Source organism: Schistosoma haematobium, chromosome 1 (genome assembly GCF_000699445.3).
Source record: "Schistosoma haematobium chromosome 1, whole genome shotgun sequence".
In the NCBI taxonomy this organism is placed as follows: domain Eukaryota; kingdom Metazoa; phylum Platyhelminthes; class Trematoda; order Strigeidida; family Schistosomatidae; genus Schistosoma; species Schistosoma haematobium.
In genome coordinates, this window is record NC_067196.1 from 7,662,911 (window position 1) to 7,689,951 (window position 27,041).

The 27,041-nt window shown below is 34.5% G+C and overlaps 1 protein-coding gene across 1 annotated transcript in view; it reads right to left on the reverse strand.

Annotated features, from left to right (window-relative positions):
* Window positions 1-18,401, reverse strand: part of ARRB1_6 (Beta-arrestin-1) — a 94,693-nt gene extending 76,292 nt beyond the window's left edge. The window contains exons 1-3 of the mRNA XM_051218376.1: window positions 18,325-18,401; window positions 18,258-18,288; window positions 18,165-18,225 (exon numbers count right to left, since the gene is read on the reverse strand). Of these exons, the coding sequence (XP_051073045.1) occupies window positions 18,165-18,225; window positions 18,258-18,288; window positions 18,325-18,395 (163 nt within the window). The 5' untranslated portion in view covers window positions 18,396-18,401. The remainder of the gene's footprint in view (window positions 1-18,164; window positions 18,226-18,257; window positions 18,289-18,324) is intronic.
* Window positions 18,402-27,041: the final 8,640 nt, after the last annotated feature.

A 27,041-nucleotide genomic window follows, 5' to 3' on the forward strand; every position in this document is an offset into this window, starting at 1 on the left:
ATATATATATATATATATATATATGTAGACGGATTATATTTACATTCAGGTAAAATGTATGTTTGACAGATGAAGTGTTGACATAGGTCAAAAGTAAAAAAGAAAACAAAACATTACATTCAGCTGATTGATGTTAATCAAGTAAACTATCTATGGTATAATGAATGATTCAATTTTAAATGTTTATAAAAATTAAATGTTATCTATAGTCAAAAATAGATAGTGGCTAGTAGTGATATCGAAGACATGCGTTTCATTCTATTTAGAACTCTTCAGTTGGATGTACCTGGATCTTATCCTGGGAATTGAACCCAAGAGACTGATCACTTGTAGTCGTAAACATCAATGAGTAGATATAAGTAAATAACACCAAGTGAATGAATCTATAGTCAGTTTTAATAAATACAAAGAAATACAAACTAAATATCATTCTTATATCTCACAGTATAAAACTTTAATGGTATGTCTTACTTATTATGTAATGACGTCAAGTTATTAAATATTAATGTAAGATTAAAGTTATTATAATCAGTTGTTTGTGTATAAGAACACTGTTTAACTAACAACCATTTATGTTCAGATAGAGGTTTTGTGGAGATTGTAGTAATTTTTAGTAGTTGAATTCATAAGTCATTTGAAGCGGGACCATTATGGAAAATCTGGAAGCACTAGACAGCCGTTTTATCCCAGTATGAAACTTCTCAGTAATGCTCATTCATGATCCCGCTAGGTGAAATTTGAATCCAGGAACTATCAGTCCCATACTAAGATGAAACGTCTGTCCAGTACTTCCAGGTTTTCCATAGTGGTCTAGCTTCAATCCACTCATGAATTAAACTATTAAATCCATTTGTAATCAAGTTTTACTCTAATAGACAGTAATATTTATATCCTTTTATTGGAAAATATAAAATCAATTAAAGTATTTGTAAATCAACGATAATAATGAAGTAGAGTATATAGTTAAGCATAATAAGTGAAATGTTCAAGCTGATAATAAGATTATATGTGTAGTTATAGAATTAATAATAAAAAAACAACTTATAAAGGTTTAATTAAAATCACATAATAAGAAGCATTGAAATAATTACGTTATGAAGGACATATGAGAAAGAGGATAAGGTAAAATAAACAAACAAGGTATATGGGAAACATCAATAAACTGAATATTTTTCCCATTATTATTATCAGAATGGGTTTTGTGGAGAGTTTTAGAAATTTCACAGGTTGAAATCATTATTATTATCATGCTTGTCAACTCATTATCAGTTTGTACTTTCTACTTATTATGTTTATTTATGTAATCTATTTCTTAGTTATCATTGATCGATTTCATATGGTTCATATATGGATATAAATATTGACATCTACTAGGTTATAAACTGATGACCATTAGATACAAAGTAAACTAGTTTATGTATTAAGTTGACTGTAAATGTTAATTTTCTGCTTATGTTCAAAAAATCACAATAAACGTCAAACAACCCCCCCCCAAAAAAAATAAACATTTTGTGTTCGGATAGAATGAGAATAAAATCTAGTTTTCACCTTTAGTTTTTGCATATTACTCTTGTACAGATTGAACTCATAAGCGTATAAATGAGTTGATCTGATAATATTATGCGTTATGTTTTAACCATCTAACAAAGGGCTATCAGGTTTCATCATTATCTTAACATATTGACCTAATTTCTGCTTTCTTTCATGCTCAAACTGATAATAATGTAATAGTATCGTGTTTTTGATAAATTGCAAATCTTTTTTAAGAAGTAAAACATATTTGAAGGTGTTTTTTGTGGATATTATAGTAATTTTAATAGTTGAGATCATAAGTCAATTGAAGCCAGAAAACTATGGAAAACCTGGAAGCACTGGATGATCGTTTCGTCCTATCGTGGGACTCATTAGCAGTGCTCATTTACGATCCCACCTCGCAAGATTCCAACCCATGACCTATCAGTCATGCGCCCGCGAACGCTTAAACTCTAGATCACTGACCCGGCCGGCATCCAAAGATGTTAATGTCTAACTTCAATCAACCCACGAAATTGAGTGACACATCCACCAATTTCTTCAGTGAGTTACTATCTCCGAACAGATCCGGTTGAACTGCACGGATCAATGCTTCTCAGTAGAACTTCACGAAATACCTCTCGAAGGCAGTCACTAGTGAGCATATGATGACTAATATCAAGAGGGAATTTTGTGTATATCATAGTTTTTTTAATAGTTAAGATCTAGAAGTTAAGTGTTCGCGCGCGAAACCAATAGATCCTGGTTTCGAATCTGGCGAGGCAGGATCGTAGATGTGCACTGCCTAGGAGTCTCACAATATGCTTCCAGGTTTTTCATGGTAGTCTAACTTCAACTGAGTCGTGATCTCAACTATTAAAACATATTTATTTATACCTGCTAATAATGATTTCGTGATCACTGATAAATCATGAAACTGTTGTAATTAGAATCACTTTATTTTATGTAAACACATGATTTCAAATAAAACTAATTAATGATCAATATTATTGGTGTCGCAAGTTTCATGATAACTGATATATTAGACTAAACATAACTGTAAACAAAAATTAGCCAAGTTCGAGTTAACATTATTCATCCCTTTAATTATTGATCATCATCAGTCTTAAATCATTGTAATCGATATGTTACTAGGCAGTGTCTATATACATTGTATATCCAAGACGGGTATTCATAAATGATACATATTTTAATGAATGATCATTTCTTCCATTTTTTCCACGATTGTTCAACTTACAACTTTGTACACTATTAACTATTTACTGTATCAATCTGTTGAATACCTCAAAAAATAATAAAACAATTAGTCCTATTTGATAAATTTCGATTATGTAATAAGAAGACGAAGATTATTAGAACTATGTGATGATAGATTAGCACAATACATTTCGAACAATCTGATCACATACACATAATGTACATGTTAAGAACATTTATGTTATAAAAATAAAAGTTTAACTAAACTAGAAATGGCGGGTGGGTGACAAGGGCTGACAAGGATAATGATAAATCATTCAATTGAAAATACATTAATCTATTCCAGTATTTTATCCTACATTTTAAGTCATTACTTACTTACTTACGCCTGTTACTCCTCGTAAAGGAACATAGGCCGCTCACCAGCATTCGCCATCCAACACTGTCCTGAGCAATCCTTTCCAGCTCCTTCCAATTGTTATTCATCCTTTTCATATCTGCTTCTATTTCCCGACATAATGTGTTCTTTGGCCTTCCTCTTTTCCGCCTTCCTTCAGGATTCCAAGTTGGGGCTTGCATCGTGATGCAGTTTGATGATTTGCGTAGTGTATATCCTGTCCATTTCCATCGTCTTTTCCTAATTTCCTCTTCACCTGGAAGCTGCTTTGTACTCTCCCACAATAGACTGTTGCTGATGGTATCCGGCCAATGGATGTTGATTATCTTGCATAGACAACTATTTATAAGTACTTGCACCTTCTTGATGATGGTTGTTGTATTTCTCCAAGTTTCAGCTCCGTACAGTAGAACTGCCTTGACATTCGTATTGAAGATTCTCACTTTGATATTGGTTGAAAGTTGTTTTGAGTTCCATATGTTCTTCAACTGTAGGAATGCTGTTCTTTCTTTGCCAGTCCTTGCCTTTATGTCCGCATCTGAACCTCCTTGTTCATCGATTATGCTTCCCAGGTATGTGCAGGATTCCACATCTTCCAGAGTTTCTCCATCATGTGTGATTGGATCGGCATTCTCTATGTTGTATTTGAGGACCTTAATTTTCCCCTTGTATATGTTGAGGCCTACTGATGCAGTGACTGCTACTACACTTAATAAGACCCATTAGTGATTAAGATTACATAGCAACATTTATATAGTATAGACTTCATGGATTTCATTTAATAATTTGATCTAAATATAAGAAAATATCATAGTTTATCACGTTTCTAAAAGTACTTCATTTGCTTATTCAAAATAAACTAAAACTGTGTTAATGATCATAATAAATCATCATCTTAAAACTATTGTTATAAGAAAATTGATTTATTAAATGAAAATATAAGGAAGTAATGGTTGAATAATGTATTATACGGTAACATTATATATAATGTCAAATATAAATGTTCATCTCTTGTAGATCATTACATCCAATGTTGTAGTTTATTTAAGCATATGTTGATAAATAGGATCATGGTGTGTGTTTTTATTATCACATTTGTAAACTATACGCTTATTGAATTTCTTTTCTTTTTCTTTTTTTTCAGATGTACAGTATTGAAATGTCTTCTCTTTGAATTACATTTGTCGTGATAGATTAGTTTTATAAATGAGGATTTATGCTTTCTGCTATATTCATTAGTTCATACTATTAGTTGAAGAACAATGTAGTTAACTGTTCAAATGACTTGCTACAAATTAACTATAGAATTTCAATATTTATCTATGTAACTCCTCAGCAGTGCGCATCCATGATCCCGCACCACGCGGGGCTCGAACCAAGGACCTACTGGCTTCGCGCGCGGGCACTTAACCACTAAACCACTGAGCCGGCATCCAACGATGTTAATGTCTAACTTCAACCAATCCACGAAGTTGCGCCACCGTACACCATTGTCTTCAGTGAGTTACTATCTCACAACAGACCTGGTTGAACTCCACTGGTAACGGCTTCTCACTAGAACTCCAGGAGTTTTTCCTGAAGTCAGTCACTAGTGAGTAGTTGATTATTATCAGAATGGGTTTTGTGGAGAGTTTTAGAAATTTCATAGGTTGAAATCATGAGTCGATTGAAGCTAGACCACCATGGAAAACCTGGAAGCACTAGACGGCCGTTTCGTCCTAGTATGGGACTCCTCAGTGGTCTAGTGGTTAAGTGCTCGCGCGCGAAGCAAGTAGGTCCTGGGTTCGAGCCCCGCGTGGTGCGGGATCATGGATGCGCACTGCTGAGGAGTCCCATACTAGGACGAAACGGCCGTCTGGTGCTTCCAGGTTTTCCATGGTGGTCTAGTTTCAATCGACTCATGATTTCAACCTGTGAAATTTCTAAAACTCTCCACAAAACCCATTCTGATATTTATCTGTGTGTCGAATTGTTGATAATATGTAGATTTAAAGAAACATGGTTGGATTGTTTAATTCATACATTGATCAATAGTATTAGTAAGAATCTTCATTTGTGAAATTTTATCTCCGGTATCTTCCATATAGTTAAACAATAATCACGAATATATGATTTCCATTCAGTTACAATAGTTTTTAGTGATAATCTCAGTTTGATATAGACAATTCTATGGTCTACTGTAGGTTCTTATTATGGTTTCAATCTGAATACTTTACCTAAACAAAATCAACTATCAGGTGCTTGATTATATAAATAGATATACATTCCAAATAGTTATATCAATATTTTTGGTTAAAAATATAAAGTTGTTTAATTTAATGATTCTACATTTCCTCGCTATGATGTGCTTCATTAAGAAAGATAAACAAGACTAAGGAGATAAACAAATTAATTTGTTTAATCTATCTTGTCATTTTAATGGTTATTTCATTAACTCTTTAATGAAATCTTCAATCCATTTGGTTGATTTATTCAAATTATGAATAATCAGGATTTTGACTCATTTCAGTAAACAAATTAAATGAGTGTTTATCTTATGAACTAATTATTTGTGGTAACAATAACATTCTGATTTAGAATAAGAGATTTAGAGTGAAGGAAGGATGAGAGATTTACTAGTAACTTTGTAAACCTTGTAAGCTACATAAATCCATTGTATAAATCTACATACTTTAATAAGCTTCTTTGATTATTACTGTAGGTAAACTTACTGTTAGATAAGAAACTTAAAAATTGCAAACCTTACTCACAGTATCGCTTACATTTATCAGTGTATCAGTAGTTTAGAAAAAAAACATATCAGATTAAGTACGTTTAATATTGTTAAAAATGGTTACTATGCAATCACAAACATAGTTACAATTGACATTCTCCATAGTTTCCCTGGTTTTTAACTAGATACATTTGTTTCCTACAAATATTTAATGTTTTATAGTTAAATTTATGATTCAATTTAAGATAGACCACTATGGAAGACCTTGGAACACTGGACGGCCGTCTCATCCTACAGTAAGGGACTCCTCAGCAGTGTGTATTCACGATCCCACCTCTCAAGATTCCAAGCCAAGATCTATTGGTCTCAAGCGCGAACGCTTAACATCTAGATCACTGAACCGGCTGGTATCCAACGGCATTAATGTCTAACTTCAGACAATTCACGAAATTGAGTCACCGTCCACCATCGTCTTAAGTGAGTTACTATCTCACAACAGATCCGGTTGAATCAAGGGTTTCCATAAACATTTATATTAATCCTAATAATTATTTAACAATACCGAATAATATATTAACGTTTTATAAAACTTTATAAGTAAACATGGACGACGGCTAGCAATGGAATCTATGACGCGTTTTTTTATCCAATTTGGGACTCATCAGCTGGATGTACCTGCATCCCAGAGTTGATGTTCACTTCGGGACTCGAGCCCAGTACCGTTTGCTTTAAACGCCATTACGTTATCCAAAAAAACAATATAAAGATCAATTTTCTAATAAAATAGTTTATAATATTGATCACCCTTAAATATTTGACATGAACTATAAGCAGTATGTGACTTGTTATAACTCTAAGTTATTTTTATATATGTGATTTCATCCTAATTATTAATCAAAATGGGTGTACAATCAATATATAAGTGAAAGTATTTTCTACTAGAGTCGTCATCATCGTGTACTGTGGTTAATAAATATTCACTTATACCAGTCTTGTGTTCTTATATTCACGTCGTGGGAATTGCGAAGACCCCTTGTTCCGAGTATAAATGATAAACATTTCCAACACAACAATCAACGACGACCAGATATAACAAACAGCATTCAAACGACAAGATATAATAATGACGAAGAGGATTTTGGAAAAAAAGTCAACAAGACAATTCAGCATTCAATTGATAAGTTATAACAATATTTAATTCATATTAATCTAATTTTATAAAATTATTTGTGTTTACCATAGATATTCGTAATGAATTTATAATTCTACTGAATATAAACTTCATTATTAACACTGAAAAGTATGTGATTGAAATCATGAGTCATTCGAAGCTAGACCACCATTTAAAATCTGGGAGCACTGGATGGCCGTTTCGTCCTAGTATGGGACTCCTGCACCCCGCGAGATTCGAACCCAGGATGTATCAGTCTCGCGCCAGGCGCTTAACCAAATTCTCGGAGTTCTGGTAGGAAGCCGTGACCAGTGGAGCTAATCCGTGTCGGATAGAACACAGGTGTCGACCTCAGTACAATGGAAAATGGTCGCGCAATTTCGTGGATTGGTTGAGATTGGACATTAACAACATTGGATGCCGGCTCAGTGGTCTAGTTGGTGAAACTGATAGGTCCCGGGTTCGAATCTCATGGGGTGGGGGGTCTTGGATGTGCACTGCTGAGGAGTCCCACATTGGAACGAAACGGCCGTCCAGTGCTTCCAGGTTTTCCATGGTGGTCTAGCTTCAATTGACGCATGTTGTCAATCTAAAACTTAACAATCTCCACAACTCCAAAAGTGACTGAACTGTATGTTTTTTTTTCCTTCAAAATTCATTAAGTAATATAGTTTTATTGTGAATATTTGTCTTAGTAACTATTATCCTATCTCTATAAAGGTTTGTTGTTTTGTTTTTCTCTCTCTTCATTTCATTATTATCTTGTCTATTACTACATAATTAGTAGTTATGTTGACTTATTTTACAAGTTGAACATGAAAATTATTCATCACATGTAAACAACAATTTATTATAAATAAATATTTTTTTACTGCCTACATAATTATAACTAAATAACTAAATAAATTGAATGAATGAATGAATAAATGAATATTCATTATTGTAACCATCAATTATAGGAACTAGTCAATAAATATAAATACAGTCGTGATGTGAAAAAAAGAGAAAAAGAAAACAAAACAAACTACAGAACGATTCAGTTAAAACGAAAAAGAATATTTTAAAAAGGTTATATTAGTAAAGTGAAATGGTTGTTTTCCTTTACAGGATGTATGTAGATATATATATATATATAGATAAATAGATTTGAAATAAGAATAAATAAAATTATGACCCTAGAATTCGTTTGAGTAGTTATACATATGAATTCATATTTTTATATTCAGTTAATCGAAGCGAAAAAAATTGGTATTAACTAATGTTATTGCTTTTAACTAGATATTTCACAAAAGTTTTTTTTTTTCAACAAAAAAAGGTTAAGCAAAGATGGATAGTGGCTAGCAGTGGAATATAGGTAGCCCGTTTCGTCCTAATTGGGACACATCAGCCGGATGTACCTGCATCCCAGAGCTGATATTCACTCCTGGACTCGGACCCAGTACTGTTCGCTTCAAATCTAGGTACACTTAGTTGACGAGTCACAAATAGGACAAAACACGTGTCCTGCATTCCACTGATAGCAACTACCTATCACTGCTTAAACATCTTGTGACTTCAGGCTATATCAAGGCGATCCACACAGGACGCACATATGCCAACAAGAGACTAATCAATTACAGTCCTAAATAACAATGGGAAGATACATGTAATACAACACCAAGTGAGTTTTAAAAAAAGATTACGTGTTTTGGTTAGTATGACATTAATAACGAATCGGAACAGGAAAATGTTTGTTAATATCTATCATAATTGTTTACATTAACACTTAATACAAATCTTCAAGTGTATTCATTATTGCCAAATGTGAAAGTGAAACAGTCTTATTAATTTCTACCCAACATATTTAATACTGTAATAAGAAATTTTTATAAGATGTATTAGAAGTTTTCGATTCAAACAGTTTAATGATAATACATTTGATTATGAAACTTGTTTATACTGTTTCCAAAACACTAAATCGTTTCAACATCGCAAGTATGCACTATTGATAAATACTAACTAGTATAAAACTTGAATCCAGAGTTACACGTCAATTTTGTTTAATCATGTAACATGAAGTTTTATAGAGGTTAAAAATCAGTAAAACAATTTTTTGTTTGCAATGTTATAATTCTTATCAAAAATCTATATTATAAAATGACTTTTAATTACAAACATAACCTATTTGTACAATATTCTACCATAAGAACATAAGTGAAAGGGAACTATTTATTTAGATATCACTATTAAATAATAAACAAGTAACTTTATATATTTTTCTTATATGCTTCTTTCTATTCTAGTTAACTTTAATCTCAAGCATAAATCATACACTCTATTTGAATAGATTCAGAAAAAACTGATACATTAGAATCCAGACAAATTTACAAATGATACCTAAGAAATTGTTTTAATCAGTGAAATTTAGTAAACTTCAATGTATGACAGTTATCATTAGTGATCATCGAAAATATTCTTGCCAATTTAAAAACTCACTAAATGAAATAATATGAACTATTGTATTCTAATTCAATGGTTTAGATGGTGTCACGCTTTACTATTAAGTGTTTTGTTAAGATCTCATTAGATAAGGTGATACAATGTACGTGGGAAAATACCATAAATTAGGAAAGAAAAAAAAAGAATAGCCATTTAATACTTTATCACATCTACCGATTTTGAAAATCATTTCAATTAAGAATGGTTTAGTGCTCACGTGCGAGACTGTTAGGTCCTGGATTCGAATCTCATGAGGTGGGATAGTGGATGCACACTGATGAGGAGTCCTACACTGTAGCACAAAATGGACATCCAGTGGTCCCAGTTTGTCCATTATGGTCTAGCTTCAAATGAATCATGATCTCAATTATTTACAAAAAGAAAAAGAACTATCCTCAAATTAGTAAATAAACACATCTTCCCTAAACTGTTCAAATTCTCTACGAGCTTGTATTTTGCTGGGGCTTTTTGTTGTTTCCGAAAACTTACTGATAGTTCAATGAAATCAAACGTAAAATTTCACATTTTATTTTTTTTAGTCTAAATTAATCAAGAAAAAGCAATTAAAATACTTTTTTTTCGAAAATTTCTTTACTATTTACAAGTAAACAAAATAATTTTGTTTACTTTTAATGAATGAATAAATAAATAAATAATTACTCAAGAAAATAATGATTAAAACTGTTTGTCCGTTTATCAGCTTAGTTGTGAAACTAATAATGAAAATAGCTTTGGACATGGATCATAAACTGATATCAATTTTTTTTAGAAGAAACATAACTACTCGAAAGTGAAGATCATCAGAAAGCTATCTAATTCAATTGTGGAACAATTAGCCTCTAAATGCACTGGTACGACCGAGAGTGGGGAGAGTCAGTTCTCTCTCTCTCTCTCTAGAAATTCTCTCATATGGCCGTGTGAATACAACCACTCTCAGGGAATTCCTACTCACTACCTTCTTGCGGCATTATTGTTGTTTACGAAATTGAGAGGACGAAAAGCAAATGTCCGGTGCTTTAACCAGGCTGGTGGACACGGAGAGTCCATCTTAGGGGGTTGGAAAACCTTGACTCAAACTAATGGTGCACATGGGTTCCAGGATCCTGAGGGAACAAATGACGTATGAACTAATCGTTGATCACCGACAACCACGAAACGGCATCTCTTTACGTTGTTCCACTGTCTTGTGGACTAGACCATTAGGTCGGAAGCTCCAGGTGTGACTCCTTCAGAAAACCGCCTGCTCAGGTTTGGAAACCCAGAAAGTATTTCAGCCCTCACATAAATCAAATGATTTATATGGCGCATATCTACTTGGTGCTTCACTGTACCAATATTTATGTGCTTAAATAAATAAAATATAAAATAAACAAAGTGTAATAATTATGTAATGCTCACCAACGATCATCTAAACATTGTCAGTCAGTCAGCCAGTCAGTCAGTAACAACAACGTAGAACTTCGTATGTACGTACATCAGTTCGAGTTGCCATACCACATTACAACAGAGATGCAGTTGTCGATTCAAATCTCATAGTGGTAGAAGTAGTAAAACTATGAGCAGTAATCTGAAAGATGAGGGTTTCAAGATGTTATTCAAGGAGTATAATACAGTAAAATAAATTTGGAAAGAGAAACAAGAAAGGGATATGAAGAATTCAGATTAGAACTTGGGAGAACACAAGGAGTGGATGCACCTGGGTCATTGCAAACGATTTCGAGCCATGTCATTCAAGGTCTCTAACCATCGGTTGCTATCATCTCGCGGTCCCCAACCAGGTAGTCTACACCTACCAACATGGCTCAGTCCACTTGTCAGTGACTTCATAGATTTGAGCCATGTTTTGGTCTGGCCGCTCCTACCTTTCTTCCAACCTACTTCTATACCAATGAGCATCGCACGTCGAGGCAGTTCCTACAAGCCCAAAAGTGTTCTATAAACTAAAACAAAACAGATTTTTATCAATTTTTGATTGTCAATAATTGTTTATATTTTAACCAGTACATGATAAATTCTTACATAAAATTAATTCATCTTTACTTTGCTGAAAAGCAAAAAAATAAAAAATAACTCATTTTTAGAACGAAAAAATGTTCCATTATTTTACTCGTTTATCTTTAAACTTAATCAACCATTTACAATATTACTGACAGTTCTTTATTTAGATTTTCTAATTATCACATTCGTAGATAAGTTAAATATGACGAAAAAAATTGGAAATTTATTGCATATAATTGTTTCCTGTTGATACATCTATCAATGTATTACATTTCCTAACTAGTTCTTATTGTAATTTTAATGTATATTTGTTCTATGATTATTATCATAACTAATTGACCTTAGTTCAGGATGTTCTTTTTTCATAATAAAGAAGAGCTAAACAAGAAGAGACTAATAAATATACTACTTTACATAGAATCAAGCACAAAACTTATATCATCACCGATTTATATACATCAATTGAATGAAATGGATCACATTGAAATCCGAACAAAAAAAATTAAAATAAATTCGTGTATAATAAAGAATTATGGACATTTTGCTGGATTGGCAATTAATCAGTGTAAAGTTTATCAATACAAATAAGTTTTGTAATCAAAACATAGATGTTTGAAATGAGATAATAAATACTTGTTTCTTTGCAACGTGTATCTATCCTTTACAAGTTGAATATATAATGATTGATGGTTATGTAATCAATTCTCAGATTGGCTAATTATAAAATTGTTATTATTTACAAAATATAAACTGTTTAATTCAAATTAGAATATGAACATTGTTCTTTAACAAAGATTGTTAATAACTGCAATAAAATCTGTTATGTCCCGATAAGCATAATGAATAGTAACTTTCGGGATCCATTTATGAACCAATACTATACAAATATTTTTATCGTATAATTAAGTGTCTAAACTAATCCTATTCATATTCCTATTATCATAAGCTTTATTTTGACCTATAGACTATTATTATACGGTTTACCATTCTTGAGTTATACCCAGTCATTCAATTACTATCTTCCTCATTCACAGCCATATTTGGCTAGTTCTTGCACAAATGTTGTTTCCTATTGTATGGTACGGTGTGGTCTGTCTGGTACGTATATAAACCCAGTATGTTTGAAATAAATGATTCATATCTCAGAGGCTGTGATTGGTGTTCTGGAATTAACTGAATAGGCTAGGCAGAAAGCAGGACCGATAAGGACTCTAGACTGCTCGCAAGTGTTTTATGCGTCAGTGGTCCGGTTGATAACTCATTGTTCTCTAATTGGCGGTATCAAGATGTATACATTAACAGGGCACACATACCACAAGTTATGACAAAATCAATCTCTAAATAGAAATGTTTACTTAAAGTATTCTTAAATAACTTAACAGATAAATTTCATTTGTACATTTCATTGAATTTTACATACACTATCTGAACTATCTAAACTTGTGCTATAATAAACACAATAATCGAAATTACACAAACAACATAAAATGTTTTCTGTCTGGAAACTTTTACATTACAAATCTCTTGTACAAAACAACAGGTCAAAATGAGTGGTCACAAATAATTTTGATTTAACCAATAACTCACATAAATGTTCAAGTTTAAATCTAAGATCAAAATCTAAACCAATTTAAAAATTCTAGTTACTATGTAACAGGAACATTTCCGATAAGAGTTTAAACAACTTCATATGTAGTTTCCTTATGAAGAGAGGATAACTTTAGTCAAACTAGAAGATACTATCTAAAATATACAAGAATAGCGTAAGACGACATTTTAATAAATATTGCTTGATATTTACAGACTAAAAAAAATAAACACATCTTTGCTTATAATGCTTGTGACCTAAGGCAATATCGAGGCAATCTGCATAAGATGCACATATGCCAACAAGAGACTGATCAATTGCAGTCCTAAGTAACAATGGGAAGATAAAAGTAAATAACACCAAGTGAACTTATAAACAAATTATGTTTAGAAGTAATATTTTCTTCTCCTCATCTCTACTCAGTAACAGAGACTTCCGGGAAAAAAGTACAACTTAGTAAATCAAACCCATCCAAATACATAAAATTAGAAATATACTTACAGTAATGAAAATACATTAAATCTGTTTATTAAATTAAACTAACATAAAAGGTTTTGTGGAGTATGACACTTTTCAGTTCAATTTTATCAGTCTCCATTATTGAAGGATTTCAAGCTAATACAAATTACTTGTACATTTGGTCATAATGTTCTCCCCTAAACAATTATGGTTTTATAGTGTAAGTTATCTTAAAAACTAGAGGTATTTGACTTCATCTACATTTTATCTTTGTATACTGATTGTATTCAACCATCATTTAACAAAATGATTAGATAAGTGAAATTTGAATAAAAGTTTTAGCATAATCGTAGAACTTATCTGATTGAACTAAATATAAAAAAATATTGAAAGTAATCAGAATGTTCTTGTTTTTTTCATCTAAGGAATAACTTTTCGCAAAATGTTGACAACTATCCGGTATATATTCTACGATAGTGTAGAAAAAATCCATAATATTTTGATGAAATTCTTACAGGCTTTACAAGAATTTGATGCTCATTTTTCAAGAATATATCCAATAATAGGCGGTATGTATGATTTAAACGTACTAATGCTAATTTACTTCCATTTAGTTAATATTGGGTATCATATGGATTTTTTCAAGTATGAGACGCCAAAACATGACAGAGGCTTATGGTACCATATGATATTGTTTAAAAACAAATTGTGCAATGAGTTAGTGAACAATAACACCATTGGATGCCGGCTCAGTGGTCCAGTGGGTTAAGCGTTCGCATGCGAGACCGAAGGCCCTGGGTTCGAACCCCACGAGCAGGATCGTGGATGCGCACTGCTGGGGAGTCTCACAATGGAAGGAAACGGCCATTCGTTGCTCCCAGGTTTTTGATGGTGGTTCAACATCAATCGGTTCCTGATCTCAATCAAAAACTTTACAGCCTCCTCAACACCTAAACTGATAATTTACTTATTTAGTTATTAAATATTGTTGACTAATTTACTCTAAACTAAATCTCATTCTTCTAATTTAATTGTAATAACCTGAGGCTGTAATATTATAGTTTATGACATAGCAAACTGTAGATACCAGGATACAAGCTTATGAGTAGTAATGTCCCGTTATATTCCACTAATATGATGACTGAAAGCATGTTTGGTTAAAGTATTGGCATTTGTCTGAAATAATCTGATGGTTTTAAAATCGGACTTCTTTACATCATCTTATTTTATCTGGCACTGAATTTCGACAGTAACCGTCAAAACTGGGATGCAGATACATTTGGTCAACAAGCCGCTAATATGATGGAACTCAAATTCACGACCCCAATACTATCCATAACCTTTCATTTAATTACACAGAAGTAAATCTACCAAAGTTGAACAATTAAGTACCTTGACAAGAGACGACAAATTTTATTTAACATGTATTGGAAGTCAACACGATACATTTTAATTCATTAAATTCTCATATGTCTTGTTTGTTTACATGATTCTTGATAATTTGATGGAAAACCTATATATATATATATATATATATATATATATATATCTTAGCGATTTGCAGGTATTAATATTGTTTAGGCAATTTTTAAGGCGTGCTCAAACGAATAAATATTCAGATGGCTTAGTTTTATTGTTCTTAAGGATATCTCACAGTGTTCCAAAATAAGTTTTATATTACCCACTTTGTTATTATTATAGATTTAAATCCTCTGAACAAATCACATTAATTCGAGTGAACTGACTCACAGGCGTTGTGTCTTAAGTGTTTGAGTGACATTGCAAAAGACATTTAACGTGATACTATGACTATATTTTGATAAGTTTCCTGATTGTACTAAAGTAGGAGATTCTAAACAAACTATAATTGTGTATTTCAGTGACCTGAAATGTAGTTAATCTAATTTAAACTAAACTTCTATAAAACTTAACCACTCGATAGCTTGGGTTAAGTTTATTCTGTTATAAAAAGGAATCTGAATGACAAAGCATCAGAACTATTAAATTTAATTTGTCGACATTTTAACGAGACAAATTCTACTTACAATTCTTAAACTATCTTTCCTTACAAAATATTTAATTTAGCAAGTAACACCATCTTAGTGCCACCCCAATGCATAAAATACATCAAAATAGCAGGGCTTGGCAAGGGAAGTGCGATATCACAAAAACGCGGGAATGTTTGGACATTAACAGGCTTTTTCTATCAATTTTGAAAACCGAAAAACTTTTACAAACGTTTTATAACAGACCGACTCGGTACTAGTACATTACTTCTCAAGGCTCATTTTCTTTTCAGAAAACGTATTGTTTTCGTTATTTAATAGCAATCTGATAATGAAGATGAAATTTTGGATAGAGTGAAAATAGAATCTATATTGAAGCTGAACTGATTGTCTTGTTTAAAACGACATCATTAAAACAATCAAAGATCAATAGATATCCCTTTTCATGTTACCACAAATTGTATATACAAAGTCGCCAAAAAGCAGTTACATTCGTGAAACAGAAAGGATAGTCTTCGTCTAATTAGATTAACATATTGCGAAAATTCTAGGGTCCGACGGATTGGAAGCACCTAGCAGTGCCATCTCAAGACACACGACACCAAGTCTATACACTGAAGTCTTTCAAAATGGTTAATAAACAATCAAACTCCAACCTTCTGAATTTAGCTGAAGAGTCTATGAGTCGATAAAGAAGCAGTAACAAATCTCTCTTTGCCACGGCAACATTACATCCTTCTTATGTAGCGAGTCATTCATTATCTCAACTCCTTCTGAAAGTTCATTACACCATCGCCACTTTTCCCCAATTCATGACTCACTGATTTTAATTCATATCTTTCATCGTCACCATTAATCTGTTTTCAGTCACTTCATCACTCCATAGCTGCATGAGTTCTAATCACTATTTCAATGTTCTGGAACTTCACCCCCCAAACTTCATTATTTATCCGAAACAAGATTTCTGAGAACCTGGTTAACTCTATTATAATCTTTGCGAGATCATGATAGACATATTCATCTGTAATCGCCGTCATATTTATCAGTGTGTCAATATCTGTAATACCTTTGATTTTCAAATATTGTAGGTTTTATGCAGCTGATGAGAACCTAACGAAATAAAATGAATAACATATTATTCTGCACCAATGTTTGTTCTTGCTCCCTTTAATCCTATATTGTTAGGCTCACTTCAGACTTCGCAGCCTGGCCCGCCTTTTATTGTTGAATCATGTTAAGGGTTGGCTAGTCAGTTGATACCTTTCGAAAGTAAGTGTTTTGAAAGCAACAGTGGGTGCTTGAAAGATGTACACAAACCCATACGTTTCCGGAAGCACTACGTAGCTTAAGCCAAAGTGCATCTTAACTCAGAAGAGTTCTATACACTAAGAGACATCACTTGACTATCATAAAAACTTTCTTTGCTGAAAAAAAGAATCACACTGCTAATAAAAACTAAGTTCCTTTAAGTGTCAGTGACGTCTAAATGTACAGCATGGTTGTGTTCATACAAGTAAAGATGTACAGATGGAGGATAATTAGAAGTATTTGACAGTACAAATCCCACTGCAAACAATCCAACCTGAGTGAAGTTAACTGATATCCCGCAGCTGAACTTCAGTCTTAGTCAAGGTATATATATTGTATGTGAGATTCGACATCGCCTTACATGTAACTACTCAGGAGACCACTATAATTTCACATTCAGAACGTAGCCAGTTTTTCATATCAAGATGTAGAGTTCCGGAGTATAAACTGTCAGAATAGAATGGCCTTAACAGAAGGAGTTTGACAAATTTTTTTTATTTTATGAGGAGTGGAGTTACTTGTAGCTAAAGGCGTAAAGATACAAACTACGTTCGAGTAAGTTGTGAAGACTAATATACCACCAATAATGTGTTTTTCCATACCTCTCGAACGCATTTGATATATTTATGCGACTCGACGAAGTCTTAAATAATTTTCTGAAATCAATATGGATTTAGACGGCAGTGGACTCAAACAGAGTATAATAATACCGAGTATATCCAGAGGCTTCACTGCATTTTGCGCTCTTTTTCCTATACTTATTACCGACCAACAAACGAATTCCAAATTTTAGAGAGTAAGCTGTATAATCACCACTAAAATTAAAAACAGTTCTCTCAATGAAAACTTTAGAAAAATTGGAATATATAGCAAGAATACACGAATAAGCTTATCTCATAATATATATGGAGATACATATACATAAAAGTATTTTTAGTTCCTAATGAGCCCAATACAATCCTTACTAGATTTTTAACCAATAAATTCCAATTTTCAAAGATATTTTCAAGAGCAGTAATAAATTTAAATACCGTATAAACCCAAATATTCATTACGTTATATAAATGTGCAGTTCGATCATCTATGTCCGTGCAAAATTGCCGAGCTTTGAAGAAATGCGGTTCATCTCCATAATACCGAAAAAAAATATTGACTGTGAACAGTCAAGTATATGTCATCGTAAAACTGTTTTCGAATTTAAACTCTCAAGTAGAACTACACTCAGCATTTTGACAAAAACAACTCAATAATCAAATTCATTGGAGCAGTAAGGCACACAAAGTGTCACAAACTTTTAAAAAAAACCATAGGCTCACCTACAGGATCGACGTGGCTGAAATGATCTATGAACGTTCTGCGATCTAAGAACAGTGATAACTATTTAGGTTACAATCTGAATTATAGATTACCTTTCCATCTGGAGTGGATTTTTTCAAAAGGCTGAAAATAATAATTAACTAAGCGAATCAAAGTTACTCGAAGTAGCGTCTATGGGACCCTTCGGACACCATCTTAATCTTAAAACGATAACATCCACATACTTTCATAAATGTGAACACATCTTTAAAGTCCAATATCCAATATCTTCAACAAGAGCCTGTATCAAATAGTTGCATTTTCTTATTGCTGTCTTGGTATGGTTTTAAGTATCTAATAATCTTCAGCAATAATCTCTAGTCTATCATAGTTTATCTGCTCGACCTCACTAATTCTAGTCATATGTGGATTCATATATCATGTAGTTTGTGTAAGTGCGTTTGCCTCAAAGTGTTTGGGTTTCTGGATACCAGCAGCTATCGCATTGCCAGGTAGTTGCAATGTGAAATAATAAGGCTACAATTCGAGCTTTAAGAGGAGATAGTTGTTTCAAGAGTAAATACTTAATTTACATAATTGATAACATGTAGGAAGACGGAGTTGAAAGAATAAGAGGGAAACGGAGATGATTCAGAGAAAAACAGGACGCAGTTACTAATTATGCACTAATTATAATGGTGATCATTTTTGACACATGCATCAAACGCAGCCGGTCCAAGAGAGAGATAGTAGTTCGTGAGCGAGTACATGTTTGTCAGATCTCATGAATAGGTCACACAGCGGCCTGCTAAAGGTTTCCGTGCACTGCTTCAGGATTTTATTTCGGATTTTTTTCACATTTTTGTGACTTTCCTGGGTGAAGAAATTCATGTCTTTTCAATACGTATCCTGTAGTTGGTTGGATATCTCCCAAACCTCCAACTGGCACTAGAGTTCGATACAAGTTAGTGATCTACTAGCTGTATGAGCCCTGAAAGGCACCATTTAGGTTATATCGATATCTGGAGTTCACACCAATCAGATGTGGATTGTAATGGAAGAAGTTATCTGGACACACTTATTACAGTTGTGATGTGAAAACCTTCGCTTTTGATAAGGTTAACCATACATGTCTTGTCAATAAGCTCATACGATTGGGTATCAGACCACCACTTCATACCTGAAAAATCGACATTTTAAGGTCAGGGTTAATTTCACTTTATTTCAAGCTATGAAATGTCCCAGTGGGCTCCCTCAGGGCTCAGTACTAAGACCTCCTGATTTATATAAATGATCTTCCTCGACAGGTATCGTCAGACTTATTACTTTTTGCCGACGACGTAAAACTTTGGAGGGAGATACGCAACCGAGACGATATACAGGCACTTCAGGAGGATCTGACTCGACTTCAAAGTTGGGCAGACGATAACGGACTTACCTTTAGCACTTCAAAGTGTAAAGGTAGTCCATCTGCGATATGTCGTAGACTACAGTTATAACATAGGTAACTGTTCTCTAGTAGTATCCCAAGTAGAAAAAGATTTAGGAGTCTTGGTGCCTTACGATTTAAAGTCTTACGCTAACTGTGACAAAAATGCCTTCCGAGCACACCTTGCACTGGTAACATTGAAGCGCACTTTTGGCCAGTTTGACGGAAGAACTTTCCATTTAATCTTCAGTAGTTTTATCCGTCCCCACTTAGAGTACGGAAACATAGTATTTCCCCCCTCAGTCCAAAAGGATAAGGATACCCTGGAGCGTATCCAACGGCGAGCCACGAAATCAGTTCAAGGACTCAAAGTTAAACCTTACGAAGAGCGCCTCCATTCACTTGACCTTTACCCACTAGAGTATAGACGTCTTAGAGGTGACCTTCTGATGGCTTATAGTATCCTTAACACTTCTAGGCATCCTCTCAAACACTTACTTAAGCTTAGTTCCAACACTAACCTAAGAGGTAACACCCAAAAACTGTACACACAACATAGCGGAACGGACTGTAGACACAACTTCTACTCCTTAAGAGTTGTCAAATGCTGGAATTCGCTGCCGGCCGAGCTAGTCCAAGCGACTTCTCAGGAGTTCTTTAAGAGGCAACTTGATCTATTCTTAAGGACTAAGGATAGTATCGCACTATGATTTATTAATTTCTTTTCCTGTTTTATTGTTAACATACCTAGGTTCCTGTCTGGAGGATTTGGTGATCCCTTGCTACTAGACACGGAAGCCTGTTAAGCGAAAACTTCTTCTATTCTATCCACAACCATTTGAACCATTTAAATGACGCATGACACCCTTGTTGTATATTGTGACCTTCAGCTTCCTCCTGACCACCACCCATTAGCTCAAAGGCTCCGCAAACCACCATTCTAGTTGATTCTTGTGCGTCTGAATCTCTTATGACCCACGGTTCGTCGTGTCTAACTCAAATTTGGGAGGAACGCTTAATCGATGGTCTCTGGCATAGTCGTTAGAATTTCTTCTGTAAAATTCTGCCTCAAACTAAAATTACTTTCAATGCTGCTCTACATATCTCTACATTCATATCCCTATGCAAGTATTACACCTTAGCTGGGGTGCTACAATTTTTCGGGCATGATGCTGTATTTGTCCAGGTGTTCGTAATTAAGTGCCGCCCGACTTTTTAATAAGCTACTTCTCGACACTGCAACATTGAATAAAATCAGGGCTTTACCCGGCTTTTTCATCCCCCAGTTTTAGCGTTTTGGGAGCTGTGTTATTGCTTTCTCCCTCCTCAGAGCTCACCCGATGCTTCTTTCTGTTAACAAATACTAGGGTGCTGGCTCGGGTTGTGGCCCTTATTTTTGTGGTTTTGGTCGAGACTGTGTTTCACCACTTGGATACGCTTGCTGGGATGGATACCGATGCTTCCAATGAGGATCTTGTGCCCCTTCTCAGTAGTTCCGTCGATGTATTTTTCTACACTGTGGACAAATGTACCAGAACCACAAACAGAGGTGATTTAACACAGACTCGTGCACTGCCTGGACGCAGATGTACCACAGCGTCAGTCTGCCTAGCTCTGACAGAAACTACTTTAATATTCTTGGTATTTGTTCTAACGAGCTACAAACACGCAACAGACCTATCATTTTCTTGTTATTTCTCCCCACTGGTCAGCTTCACAGCCACCTTAGTATGTTTATTTCCCCCACTACTAATTTGCTTGCTAGTCATACGATGAGAAGAATACTAGGTAGGAGTGTGGCCCTGACTATTTAGCTGGCGACTTAGTAGCAGTATTTAATTTTAGTGATGCATACTGTGCACATTACCCTGTGGTTCTTTATTTCGCATCATCCGGAGCTTCCTGAATGCCGGTGACCAAATTCAAGAAATGAAGAGAAATATCGGATTCTAAATCAGCTACTAGTGTTCCTCATGTTATAATCAAGCCAACTCATGATCTACACCAAGATAATGTATGATGATCAAACTTGCCCAATCTGTTCACAATTTTATATTGTAGATTAAACTTGGTCTGTGTAAAGTTTAGTGAATAAACTGTTATTAGTGTAGAAGTACTTCAAAACGTCAACACCCTTCCAAAGTATTTCGCTCCACCCGGATGTCGACGAGCCAACCTAATGCCTTCTAGTACCTAATGCACGAGAGGTATATATAAATCTAGCCTATATACTGGTTTCCTGTTGTCTACAAATAGTGTTCACTTCCCGTTTACGAAGAAGTTCATCGTTTAGAGTAACTTGTCAGTAAGATTACGTGGCGCGCTAATTACTAAAAGGCAAGTATCTTGGGAGATCATAATCACCATTACTTGGTCATCTCCAATGTTCTTATAACATTACTCGTTAAACTGATCATTTTGTAGTTCAATTTATTGTGAAAGACAATATAACTTTAAGGTAAAAGCTTTCAAAGTTGCTCCTTTACGATTTCATTCATGATTATTAGGCTTTTGATTTTGTTATTTTCTTATGACTCTAGTTCTGAGCTTTCTTGAACTATGAATTATTGCTATAGCATTCTTTATCCACATACTACAATCGAGTATTTGTATACTCAACACTCAGCTTTTCTCACAATGAATGCTTTTGTTCCATGTTAACCGTTACTGTGACCCATTTGATCTGGTAAGTACTTATAGAAATAAGTGTTGGAAATATGATAATAGTGCCCCGCTGGTTAAAATTTTTCCCGTGTACCTCCTTCTCATTCGGAAATAGTTAGTATCAGGTCTGCCGTCAGGCACAGATTAAAAGTCTTCCTCATCATTACTGCGTATTGGCTGCTTAAAATTGTCAACGCGTATTGGTCGGTTATTAGGACAAAAAATTATGTTTGTTGTCTGGATCCTGAGATGCAAATCTGGGTAATTATCTGACTGAGTGATGTAGTGCACTGGAAAAGTGACATTCTTCTAGTAATTACTAGGGGATTATTAGTCTGCATTAAACGTTGTCTGAACAGACGGATAAGTAGTTCGCTGAGTTTTTCTATTTAACCTGTAGCATTAAATAAATTCACGAAGTAAAATATTCTTTTAGTCTTTGATGTTGGTGCTCACTTCATCAATTTTACTAGGCACATCCTAAGTGAAGACTCTCGGTCACGCCTTTAACCCAGATTACTGTTTGGTACGCCGTTCTACGCATCCTTCACAGTAACCAGCCAGCTCAGACCAGACTTTTCCTTGGCACACGATAAACCACCGAATATGTCGTTGAACTCCTTCATTCCTAACTTTTGATTTGACTGCGTCAGTACCCTGAGTGCAAAGCTGTGGACACTCATTTGACTGAAAAAATGTGGAATTCTTTGACAGAGGAAATTCCAAAAACACCAGAGAATTTTTAGAAGCTTGGCACTCAGGTCAATCAGCAATCAACAAGCACATTGAAATCGATCCAATTTATCAACCAACCAGGAAAATTATGCACGAACATATGAACACAAATCAAAACAATGAGAGATGCAACCAAAACAAAGAAGTAAACAATGACAGGTTTAAAGTCAACAAGAACCAATCAATATCGAGGTGTACAGGACAAGCTGTGAACCAAATGTGGAGAGATTCGAGCGCTTCACCTATATCTGATGATTGTGCTGATGATGTCGTTTAGAAGAACAAAGAAAGTCTCACGACCGAATCATCCAGCTCAGAGAACAAAACTCCATCAAAATAAACAGTGCTATCAGGATCAGTATAAGCAAAATAAAGAACTCTGTATTACATGATTTGACAACCATGCGCACTAAACAATGTCGGTCATACAATAACATAGTTTGAAATGCGAATACTTTGGTAACCGAAGACTTCAAACGTATCACATCAGCATCTGCCTTGTATTTGGAATCGTGCCTTTGAATGCTGTACTGAATCACTGCAAAAGACGTATAGAAGAAAGAGCAATACAAACCTCATAAAATTGTATATTGCTAAATGAGTGGCAAACCTAATGGTAATATTCCACTACTACGTGGTCAGTGCATGCCAAGCTAGCAGACTGATGTATTTAGACTTGGTCTTTTATTAGATGTACGTGGTAATGTACGTGTTACTAATAATTTGTACTGTTTTCATGAAGAAACTTAGACTTTCAAACCATTCTTACCTGTGTTGAGGACCCGTTCATAATAATCCCCTATCTCTCTACATGCATATAGTTTGTGTGAGTAGTCTTGAAAGAAGTAGAATTATGCTTAACTTAGGTGTTTAGTTTCTAAAGTGCCTTCTGAAAATCATTTCAAAGCAAGTTAAGCTTATTCAGAATCAGCGGTCTAAAGTTATCAGGGTCATGACGCTAGATATCTTCCTCCAAAAATAAATAGTAGGTCCCTAGAATCGCATGTAATTCAATTGACTGATATTAGGTCATTTCTGGAACCTAATGCAATCTTAAACGAAGCGGATATGACGGCAGCTTTCTGATGGACAATTACTGAAAACAAACCTAAAGTTTGTACTCAAAAAGAAAAGTGGGATACGTAGAATGATCTCGAACGACTTATTTTGGGTTTTAACACGTTAATAGACTACTACATAATTATGCGAAAACTATGGAATCATGAGACTATGGATCCACACCCTCAACCAACCTTAAGCATTTCAAATACGGAATGTCCGCCCTGATGAACGTAGCCACTCAAAGTCGTGCAGGCATATTACACTCGAACCTAACTTTCCGTCCATTCCGTTATGTCTAAATTTCGCTCTAGTCCGTTATTTCAGCATGTTCGATTGATCCGCACGTAACTTAACGCACAAATAACCTTGGGAACTGAATTCCATGCTACATACCACAGGCTATTCATCATAAATTAAAAGTAATCAACCCAAACATATTGCCCAGATAATTATCATAACAGTTGCGTAACAAGCCATAAGTTTTCACGTTCTCGTAGCAAAACTACGGTACGAAAATACCATGAAAAAAACGGAAAGAAACTGCTCATATGCGAGATCGAATACTTAAGCGAACATTTTCAAATTTTTTGAGTTAATCAAATGAAATTAATGATATTCAGTACAACTATTATTAATCAACCAAAAACGTCCAGTGCATCCTGTATACACTGTATACGTGACACCTAAGATATATATTGGCGACGAACGAAATGCCAATATTCCGTTTGAACACAGAACTAACGAAGTAAATTTCACTTGATTATACCGTACTACGTTATTGTGTATAGCACACAAAGCGTTTTCCACTGTCTCGTATGATATAACGACACAAACTCTGTGTTAAACGGTTCAATTTGAGAAAGAGAATAGGTCATAAGGTCATAAGTACAAAACACTTCAAACGACACAGCCTGTGCCATACAGTCAAGGGCTTCTCTAACACAAACTAGCGTGATAAGCAGCAGAAGGAACAGTTGATAAACAACAGTTCTATATCTGAGGAAGTAATAAAATGTAAGTAGTCCCTAGCGAAGACCACATAATAAAACCTCAGACAAGTAAGACTAAACAACGTAAGGTGAGGTTAATAGACACCTGAATAAAGATTAAAATACAAGACAGGGGGCAGAAACAAACAAGTACTCATCCCACTGCAAAGTAACGCTACAAACAAACTATCTGTATCTCCCGATCAAAGTTTAGAGATCACCAGAACCTTCACTATCGAGGTTTGTTCTGTCAAAGACAAGCAACTAACGACTTAGAAGAAATAACAGAACCTTTTAACCCTCTCACTGTAGAAACCTCAATTTCTGGTCGTATTTATTGCTCAGTTACGGTATAATCAATACTCGACAGGTGTCTCGAACTGTACATAAACGAGCGCAACTACCGCGTCTAACTGACAATGATACGCATCATATCACGACTACAGGACCATCTGTATTTCCAAAAGCGTGAAGACTAGCTCCCGAAAAGCTAAGACTGGCTTGAAACACATTAGATCATGTGATATATTGGGGAATTGTCCGGTGACCACGCATCCCGTGAACAACTCGTTTGGATATGGTGTCTAAAGAGTATATCCAACTGGAGGATAATGATGGTCCAATGCGAAAATCACATCTGACCGTTATCACATGCATCACACCCATGACCTGACTGCTACCTTCAAAGGCGAGACTGTGTTTCAAAAAAATTGTTCAACGAGAGCGCATAAGCAAACTCCCTCGTCTTCATGAACTGTGAGCCAGTATACAACAGTGTGAATGTCTAACTTCAATCAATCTATGATCTTGCCCAACCCTTCATCTATTGTCTGATGTGGATAACTGCCTCTCACACACGACACTAACTGGACTCCACTAGTCACCGCTTCTCACTACAACTCCAGTAGTTACATCACGAAGCTAGTTGACACCCGCGACCAAAGTTCCTGAGTTCGAGTTACACGTGCAGGATTGTGTATGCGCACCATTCAAGATTCCGTTACTGAGAATAAACTGCCACCTATTGCTTCTAGGTTTTCAACGGTGGTCTAGTTTAGATGGACCCGCGATTCCTACTGTGAAAATATCTCTTTAACATATCTCCCTCCATACTCATAATCAATATTATTTGAAAATTACTTTCTGAAACACGAATAATATACTCAAGTAAGTTAACTTCTGGTCATAAATAGAAATCATGTAGTACTTCGTTTGTCATCGTAACAATCAGTATAGATCATACATACATCGAATCAAATAAGATTGATCTTCACTTAAGTAAATTTATTCGGTTGAGTGAAAAACAGTTTTAACTAACTAACTAACAAAAGAGAAAAAACAGTAAAGGAATTATTCAAGAGAAGATAGTGAAAAATAGTTTTTTCAATGAAATGAGAAAGACAGTGTTGTTATATCCTAGTGAAGATTAAATTACGAATAACTTCCGAAAACTATTAATGGATTAATATTTTATATATTTTGCTATTGTATAACTATTCATCAACTAGACTGTGTATATCTCTATTCCTCTTATTATAAGCTTTATTTTGACCTATAGATTGTTATTATTATACGATTTACTGTTGTTAAGTTATACTCAGTTATCTGATTACCGTCTCCCACGTTCACAGCCACATTTTGACTTCATTTTGTATAAATGTTATTACCTATTTTACGGTGGGCTACGGTCTGTTTGACTGGTATATAAACCAAGTATGTTTGAAATAAATGATTCGCACAGCCGAAGCTGTTATTCGTATTCTGAACTCGACTGTACGGGCTAGGCAAGCAAAAGATCGATAAGTACACTGGGCTGCTCAGACTGGTCGAATGTCATTGGTTTATCACAGTACAAGACTGAATAAAGCGTGTTTCGATTGGCGAATAAATAACGTGTTAACTAGTCGGACTTAAAAGTCACAACAAGTGTTTTATTCACAACTGAATGAAGAATGAAATGGTTATCGAAATGGTTGCGGAAAGTCAACAAAAGTATTTAGATGGTATTCATTTTGTCG